Source organism: Anser anser (genome assembly GCF_964211835.1).
Source record: "Anser anser genome assembly, chromosome: 19".
Lineage (NCBI taxonomy): Eukaryota > Metazoa > Chordata > Aves > Anseriformes > Anatidae > Anser > Anser anser.
In genome coordinates, this window is record NC_139740.1 from 15,143,673 (window position 1) to 15,152,761 (window position 9,089).

Consider the following 9,089-nt stretch of genomic DNA (forward strand, 5'->3'; position numbering starts at 1 on the left):
GGGGAGGGCGCCGGGGAGCGTTACAAGAAGCCGCGCAGTTCCAGGAACCCGAGGGCGGGCTCTCCGCCCGCTATAAGAGGCCTCCCCGGGCGGCCCCGGCAGCTCCGCCGCCGCCCGCCGCCGCGCACCGAGCCCCGCGCCCCGGCCGCCGCCGAGACCGGCACCCGCGCCCCAGGTACGGCGCCGCCGGGACGGGACGGGACGGGACGGGACGGGACGGGACCGGGGGGAGGCGGGGGGACCGGGGCACCGGGGGGAGCGGAGCGGAGCGCCCCGCGGCGGCGGGGGGACGGCCGGGGGTGCCCCCCGGGAGGGACGGCCGGGGATGGCGGCGCAGCCCCGCGGGGCGGAGGGGAGCGGGCGCCGTGCCCCGGGGCGGCGGGGCCGGGGGTGCCCCCGGGCAGGGTCCGCCGGTCGCTCACGGCCGTGTCCGCCGCAGGTGATGGTGTAGCAGCCGCTGCTCCCGGCAGCAGCACCCCGAGCGCGCAAAGCTGGCTCCCTGCGCCATGGTCACCCACAGCAAGTTCCCCACCGCCGGGATGAGCCGCCCCCTCGACACCAGCCTGCGCCTCAAGACGTTCAGCTCCAAGAGCGAGTACCAGCTCGTGGTGAACACCGTGCGCAAGCTGCAGGAGAGCGGCTTCTACTGGAGCACGGTGACGGGCGGCGAGGCCAACCTGCTGCTGAGCGCCGAGCCGGCCGGCACCTTCCTCATCAGGGACAGCTCGGACCAGCGGCACTTCTTCACCCTCAGCGTCAAGACGGAGTCGGGCACCAAGAACCTGCGCATCCAGTGCGAGGGCGGCAGCTTCTCCCTGCAGAGCGACCCCCGCAGCAGCCAGCCCGTGCCCCGCTTCGACTGCGTGCTCAAGCTGGTCCATCACTACATGCCGCCCGCTCCCTGCGCCGTCCCCGAGCAGCCGGGGGGGGGCCTGCACCCCAAGCGCACCTACTACATCTACTCGGGCGGCGAGAAGATCCCGCTGGTGCTCAGCCGCCCGCTCTCCTCCAGCGTCTCCACTCTGCAGCACCTCTGCCGCAAGACCGTCAACGGGCACCTGGACTCCTATGAGAAGATGACTCAGCTGCCGGCTCCCATCAAGGAGTTCCTGGACCAGTACGATGCCCCCCTCTAAGGGGCCCGCGGAGGGAGGTCACACGCTACAAGCACAAGAGCAGGGGACAGGCACAACACCCCGCAGAAGCAGGAACTTGCGGGGCACGAGAAGCCTCTCCCTCTGGGAAGGAGAGGAGGGGACCGGGGGAGAGCCGTGGCGGACCCGGGGCTGTGGCTCGTGCCCGTCATGTTGGGGGGGACACCCTGAGGAAGCGCGACACCCCCTGTCCGGGGGAAGGAGACTGCTCTGGTCGGACTGTGGATGTTACAGTGCGCCCCGGCACGGGGGGAGCCGGGTCGGCAGAGCCCCGGGGCGCGGGCAGCCCAGGGACGGCACCCACTGCGCGGCACGGGGGGGCTGCGCCCCAGCAGCCGCCTCCTGGCCACCCTGGCGGGACCGCACCGGAGGGGTCTGGCGACAGCCCTCCCGCCAGGAGAGAATGAGAAGCACTGGAGTCCAGCTGGTGCCTGACGCTTTTCCTCGGTTTTAAGGGGAAAGTGGTTTTTGCCCGTACTTTACCTCTTGCTGCCTCCTTGTGGGTGGAAGCTCCTTTCACACCAGGCCCCAGACTTGGAGGTCGCTGCCTTTTTGCCCTCGTTGCCATTTTCCAAGGGACTAAGCCTTAATATTCTTCTTGTCCCGTGGTCTGGGTTACTGCACATTGTTTGGCGACGCTGAGTGATAGTGGTCCCGGTAACACGTCGTGAAGCCGGAGGGGAAACAGCCCATCCTGACGACTGAGTCCCGCGTGCTCGCATCTGCAAGGAGCGCCGAAGGGACAGGGAGCTGGCACCGGGCCGTTACTCCCGAGTGTTGCACCCCACCTGCCCAGCCTCTCCCCACGGACCCCAGCTCTCCATCCCGGCCGGGGCCCTGGCCGTGCTGCTCCACGGGGCACCGATGCCTGCGGGAACGCGGCAGGAGGATGCCCTGAGAGTGCTGTCCTGTGAGCGTTCCTCTGCGTCTGCCTGGAAAAGCAGTTGTGTTTTTTTTTCTGGCCTTTTTTCTTTTTTTTTTTTTTACCGAAGAGATGTTTACAGGTCTACGTGAATCACTGTCTTTTATAAAGATTCCATCTTCACCTCCAGCCTCGAGGGCTGAGCAAAACCATGCTTGAAAATTCAACCAAAACAAAACTCAGATGAAACTTTGCACATATTTATATTTATATTCAGAAAGGAAATGTTTCCATAATTTATAATAAAGAGCACTATTTTTTAATGAAACCCCCAAATCTGGTCTGTTTCCTCCCCTGCACTCCCCAAGGCCACCCCGGCCCCGCGGCGTGACGCACGTCCCTCCCGGCCGCTGCCCTCGCTGCGACGCCGGGATTGTGTTTACACCACGTAAGCACCAGCTTCCTGGAGCCACGCTGGGCGCTGGGGTGATTCCTGCCGCGGTGACTCACCGCCCGGTGTGCGTAAGCACTGCTCCATCGCTCAGGTATGTCTGAGCCCACCACGCTGCTCCGCTGGCTGGGCCGGGGCCGCGAGGCGCTGCGGGGACAGGGCCGGCTACGGACACAACTGGCGCGGCTGCGAGGGGTCCCCTGGGACGTGGGGCACGGTCCTTCACCCTGGGCACAGAGGTGCTGATAGCACGGAGGCAGACCGTGGCATGAAGTCATCCAACCTGTGGTGCGACGCTGCGCGCTGCAGCGAGCCCACCCTGCCAGCGAGCCTCCCCCAGCCCGGGGCGTGCGAAGGGCAAAGAGCTCTGAGAGCGAAGCACCGGGAGGCACGGGGCTGGAAAGCACACAGCACCAAGGGTCGTGGCGCTTCTACGAGTGAGGAGGGCTCAAGTGAGAAAGGGTTAAGCGGGGTCAGGGTCCTGCTTGTCCCGCGGTACAGGACGCTGGCTCCATCCCCGAGCCACCAGCCCGGGTGCCACAGGGAAGGGCCAGACCCCAACCCGTCAGCCCCCAGCCTGTCCCAGGGCAGGTGCCCAGGGCAAGAGGAGGAATTCCCCCGGGAACCCTGGGAGGTGCCGGCCCTTGGGTACATGAAACAGTTGAGGGAGTAAACTCCAGCTCCGGGAGGGAGCCTGGGTTCCGTGCCTGGATGCCTGGCAGGAGAGGGGCACTGCCAGGGGTGCCAGCCCACCTGCCAGGCAGCACAGAGCAGGCTGTGCCAAGGTGCCCCGCAGCCCCCTCCGTCGCCAGCACGCCCCCTCAGCACCCCCAGCCCGCACCCAGCCCTGGGGCCACGTGCACGGTGCTGGGCATTGTGCCCCGCGCTCCCGCTGGGGGAACCCCCAGCCGCTGGGAGAAGGCTTCCCTTAGGAATCGCCCTGGAGCGGAGGGATGGCGAATGCGCCCGCCTAAGGCTGTGGGCACGGCACGGTCCCAGTGACTATTTTGGTGCTGTTCTGTGGGGCCATGGCTCGTGGGCTGCCAGGAAGCGCCTCGCAGCCTGCCCGGGCACCCGCCAGAGCTATGCGAGGAATGTCCATGCGCGCGGGTGGCCGCCCGCCAGGCCCTGCTGAGACACATCCCGACGTCAGGGCTCCCCCCGCCACTCCCTGCCCCAGCCCCCCGGCAGCACCGGGCTCCCAGCCCACGGCAGGACCGGGGTGGGAGCAGGGCTGCAGGGGAGAGCTGCGCCGCAGGAGAGCTGCCCCTGGGGGAGCTGCCCCACGGGAGAACATCACTCCTGCAGCCCCTCTGGGGAGGGACCAGGAGCATCGCCGCTCCCAGGAACCGCTGCGCCTCCCCCTCTGCCTTCCTCGGGGCTGGGGGTGTAACGGCAGGGCTCCGTGACAGCGGACGGTGCAGCTTTACCTGGAAGATATTTTACCCGATGTGCCAGCAGGACCGGGCGGCCCCGCTCACCGAGCCCCGGCCCCTCCAGGTGGAGGGCAGCCACCTTGCATGGTCTGGAGACGGGCACGGCAGAGGGGGGAGCCGGGGTCCCCAGGGGAGCTCAGCACCCCCAGGCTCCTGGGGAGGGGCTGGCTGCGCCCTGCCGTGGGGCAGAGCGGGGAAGCCGCCCACCAGGACCCGCCAGCCCCCGCATCCCTGTGGGAACAGCTCCGGCCCTGCGGCTTCCCAGCAGGGGCCTCGAGTCCGCTGCCTTTCGGGGCCCCTTCCCTCTTGCCTCAGGCTGCGGCGCAGTGCTGCAACCCGCTGCTGACTCGAGAGTCCGGGAAGCCCTGTGAGCGCCGCGGGGTTCTTGGAATACACCCAACCTTACAGCAGCGGTGACGCGGCGGCCAGTGGGCAAATCCCTGCCTAAGGTTTCACAAACCTCTTGCCTTCCCCAGAAAAGTCGAGCGGACTTGGCCCGGCTTACGCAAGAGGCCACGTGTCGTGGACAGGCGGCCCCCTGCCGCAGCGCCGTGCCCAGGGCCGGGCTGAGCGTGCCATCCCCAAGCTTTCCTGGACGGGGACGGTTGTCCCTGCGGTGATCAGACAGCGTGGGGCAGGAAACGGGGCAAGCGCAGGGGACTGGGAAGGGGCTGAGACAGGGTCACCCTGCCCGGGGAGCCGGGGCAGGGCAGGGAATGTCACAGCTGGCCTCCAGTCCCGGCTCCCATCCGCCCGGCCAGCATCCCCGGCCAGGCGCTGGTCTCCTTGCGGCAGGGCCAGCCAGGCGCAGGCACCCCCAGCGAGGCAGCAGCCCCACGCCCCGTCCTGCCCACCCTGGATGGGCAAGCAAAGCTCCAAGGCTGCAGCCCCCAGGGCTCTCCTCCACTCCTGCACCGGCCCTGTGCGTTAACAGCCCAAACCGGGCACAGCTGGGATGGGGCGCACCGGGCACTGCAGCCACCGCCACCGAGCTGCCGTCCCACCGGGCTGCCCGTGCGGCCGACCCCAGCCTGCTCCCAGCTGCGTCCCCACGGGGAGGCTTCGGGCTCTGGCGATGCAGCTGGGCTGCAGGCTCAGCCGTGCCCTGCCCACAGCCGTCAGCCCCGTCTGGTGACCGTCAGCAGCACCCACCTCGTGCCCTGGGAACAGGGCCAGCCTGTGGACGGACGCACTCTCAGCCCCACTGCTTCCCAAAAACCCGCTTGCCCTTGGGATGTGCCCAAGAGACGTGCCAGGAGGGTGCGGGGACAAAACCCTCTGCATGGGAACGTCCCAGCCCCCGGCTGCAGGGCCAAGGGGCTTTGTGCCCAGTGCCTCAAGCAGCACTGCCAGGAGCAAGGTCTCGCCCCCCCCAGCCAACCCTGCACTGCCGTGGGGAAGGTGCACAGCCCCAGTCCTGGGGACCAGCCCCAGCGAGCCAGCCCCGAGCAGGGCTCTTCCTCCTGGCGTGGGCAGGGGCTGCACATGGGGCACGCAACGTCAGGAACCTGCCCTGGGGCTTGGTGCTTCTGCTCACGGGACCCAGCAGGGAGAAAAGAGGACCCTGGCACCACACACCTCTCCAGGGCTCGCATGGAGCAGGAGCAAGCGGTCGCACCGCCGCCCCCAGACCCGTGCCCTGTCCCAGGCTGGTCTCCCCGCGGGGTGCAGGCGGCCCACAGACACTTCCCACCATGCTGCCGCCTTGTTACTGGCACAAGAAGGAAGCATTCACCGGGATGGTGAACCCAAACCCTCCAGGGTCAGAGGGTGGCAGGAAACCCGCTCCGTGGTGTGTACCAGCATCTGCAGACCCAAAAACAGGAAACAACTGCAGCCTGCGATTGTCGCCGCCAGACAGCCCCCAGCAGGACAGGCAGCTGGGAGAGCTCGGCCGGGCACGCGGTTCTGCCACGGGCACCCTGGGTGCAGGGAAGCCTGACCAGGCACACCCCGAGGCCATCCCCGGGGAGCAGGACAGGCTCACCAGGCACCGCAGACCCACACGGGGCTGAGCAGCCTGCCCCAGCCGCCGGAGTGTGGACAGCAGCCTCGTGCCCTGGCTGGAGCAGCAGCGGTGGCACAAGGGGACCTCCCCGCTCGGAGCCCCTCTGCCCCCGCCGACTGCCTCCAGGCAGGCTCGTGGGCAGCCCAGGCTGTGCTGTGAGCCCCGGCCTGTACCTGGGACACCTGGGGACGGTGTCAGCAAGCAGCAGCCCCGGCCTCCAGCGGGGCCAGAGAGGCAGGTGGGGAGCAGGCAGTGCGCACCCCGACCTCGCGGCACACCCCTCGCGCACTTCCTCCTGCTCCGCTCCCCAGCTCCGCAGCACCAGGACGTTCCCACATCCACCGCCGCGTTTCCCAGTAGGATGCAGGAAAGGGCTGTGCTGTGCAGCAGCCGGGGACTTACTGTAAATGGCACCACCTGCTCCTTACATGGCAATTCCTCCTGCGGGGCCGGGGCCGTGGGGACGGTTGGGAACAGGGACCGAGACATCTGCTCCCGGCACGCGCTGCCGGGAAGCCTGCGCTCAGCTGCGGTGGCACCGCTGCGAATCTGACCGCGGGTTGGGGCAGCGGCAGCTCCCAGGGGAGCAGCTCCACAGCTCGGCCTCTCCAGCGCCCGCCGGAGCCCCGTGTCCCGCAGAGTCCCCCCGGCTGCCCCCGGCAGGCGCAGGCAGCGCAGCCCCGAGGTGCGGCGCAGCCCCTGGCCCCGGCAGGGCTCGGCGGGCACTGCCCCATCGCTGCCTGCAGGCAGGGCTGCAGCGGCCGGGGGGCTGCTGGGCTGCCCCGTGCCCCTTCAGCACCCACCGGCCTTGGTGCCCGGCTCTGTCCGGCCAGGGCTGGCAGGCGGTGGGCATCCAGGGAGCACACGGAGGCCACGGGGCTCCGCGGTGAGCCCAGGGTGTATTTTGGGATGCAGAAGTAAACGGAGAGGCCTGTGTACGTTGCCATGGAAACCCCTCTCTGTTGCTGGATCTCCAGCGAGACCCGCAGTAAACTGGCGGAGGGAGCCAGCAGCTGAGCATTCCTCATTTCTTCCATCAGCCCCGCTCCTCGCGGAGGCTGCGCTGCGCCGGCTGCCTCCTACCCAGGCACCTCCACCGGACCCCCCCGCGCCCCGTGCTGCGCACCCGAGGTCTGGCGGCAGCGGAGGCCACGGCCACCCGCTCGCACGGTGCTGGTGAGCGCGGCGCTGCCCTGAGCTCTGCTCCCGGGGGCATTGCCCTGCGCGGGGGCAGCCGCGGCGGGCAGCGCTGCGCCGTGAAGGACGCGGGCACAGCCCGGTGCCAGAACCAGCGGCTGATGTGCGGGCGAGAGGAGGGTGCAGGTGCACGCGGCCAGCACCCGGGTGTCCGGGGCAGGCGGAGATGTCCCAGCCATGCCTTCACAAATGCTCGCTCGTGGCACAAAGCGTCCCGGCTGTCCCAGGGGAGGCTCTCAGGGAGCCCAGGCACCTGCCTGCTGGGCAGCAGCGGGCAGCGTCACCCTGCTCCGGGCTCACCTGCCCACCCGAGGGCACAGAAACGTGGTGGTGCGTGGGGAGCTGGGGTGGGTGGGAAAGGAGATGGGGGGGGGTCTCGCACCCGCACCCACCTCCAGCCCCAGCTGTGCCCCCGGCCCCTCAGCCTCGGCTCCCAGCCGCACAGAGGGTGCGGAGGGGTCCTGCTGCCTGCAGGCTGCAGCTGGCAAATGCTCCTGGCCTCGGGGAGCTGCCACACGGAGCCGCACTCCAGGGTGGGCAGAGACACGGGGGCAAACGGCTGGGAAAGGCAAATCCTTCACCACGGCCCACCGGGACCAACCGGGTCCGGCTGCCGGGGCCGGGGGCTCCCCAGCTGCCTGGGGCAGAGCTCCCACTGCCCCACGGGGGGGGCTGCTCGGGGTGGAGCACCCCCTGCCCCCCGTGCCTCTCCAGAGCAACAGAGGAAGTTTTAATCCCAGCAGCAGAAGCTGGAGCCCGTAGAAAGTCCTGACATTTCAGAGGAACGTTTCAAACAAAGCCACGTTGCTGTGGCAATGGAAGCCGCAGGCCGAGTCTGGGGACACGGCCAAGGATGAGGGAGCAGCAGCCCAGCGCCAGAGGTGCCGGGGCTGCCCGGGGGGTGGGTGGCTGCGAGCCGCAGCCCTGCCAGCCCCCGCCCTGCCCGTGCCGGGGGCGTCCCCCTGCCAAGTGCTGCCCTGGGACGGCCAAGCCTGGGGTGGGCTGGGGATGCCGGCACGCGAGCAGGTCCCGTCCCGTGCCAGCCCCTCCCGCACGCTCTCCTGCTCCTGGCTGGTGACCACGGCTCGGGCCTGTGCTGCTCCTGCACCTGCACGTGCAAGGAGCTGGCGAGGCGCCTGCCGGCTGCAGCGGCGGCTGGGCACAGGCACGCTGGCGGCACGTCACTCGAGGGCCCCGTGGATGCTCCAGGCAGCAGGCTGCCGGCTGCCGTGGGTGTGTTTGCCCAGCACGGAGCAGCATCCTCAGATGACCCTGGCGGAGCAGCTGTGGGCAGGTGCCAAGCCCCAGCCCTGGAGCAACCCTTGGCCTCGCATCAGCCCCGGCCTCCTCCCTGTCACAGGAGCCGGCAGCTGCACACGCGGCTCGGGGCAGGGCGCCCGGACGCGGACCCTGCCTCTGCGGGGCTGGTGCTGCTGCTCCTGGTCCAGCCCTGCCCCGCTCCCACGGGTGCGGAATGCTGGGGGGCCCCGAGGTCCTCCGAGCCTGGTGGGCCACATCTGCCCGACGGCTCCCAAGTCCCATGGGCAGAGAGCAGATCCCGCCAGGATGCGGGGGAGCGGCTCCACTCACCCAGGAGAGCTGGTCACAGCCCAGGGGAACGGAGCAAAGGGGAGCTGCCGTGGGCCCCTGGCTCGGGCACAGGAGCTTCGACCCACCTCCAGCCTCCCCGGAGGTGCCACCCTCTTGCCAGTGCCACAGAAAAAGGCACGTGGGGATGGAGCAGGGGACATCCACAGCTGGGCTGGCCGGGGAGCAGCGAGAGCCACGTGCCGTCACTCAGATGTTGAGCACAAGCCCAGCAGCTGCGTCCCACGCGCTAGGTGACTGCTGTGCATTGGTGGCACCGATGTGGGGGCTGCAGGCATCACCCCAAACCCACCGCCGGGTGCAGCACAGCCCCAGGAGCCCACGCACGCCCTGGAGCTTTGGAGCACGCTCCACACATGGGCGCCTGGGGAGC

At 69.3% G+C, this 9,089-nt stretch overlaps 1 protein-coding gene across 1 annotated transcript; it reads left to right on the forward strand.

Annotated features, from left to right (window-relative positions):
• The first annotated feature begins 31 nt into the window (after window positions 1-31).
• SOCS3 (suppressor of cytokine signaling 3) lies at window positions 32-2,344 on the forward strand. The gene is made up of 2 exons (XM_083805179.1): window positions 32-175; window positions 440-2,344. Exon 2 carries the CDS (start codon window positions 507-509, stop codon window positions 1,134-1,136), a length of 630 nt encoding a protein of 209 aa, XP_083661305.1. The 5' UTR covers window positions 32-175; window positions 440-506; the 3' UTR covers window positions 1,137-2,344.
• The last annotated feature ends 6,745 nt before the right edge of the window (window positions 2,345-9,089 follow it).

Coding starts and splice junctions, on each gene's coding strand:
- SOCS3 (XM_083805179.1), top strand. CDS start 507: ATGGTCACCCACAGCAAGTTCCCCACCGCCGGGATGAGCCGCCCCCTC.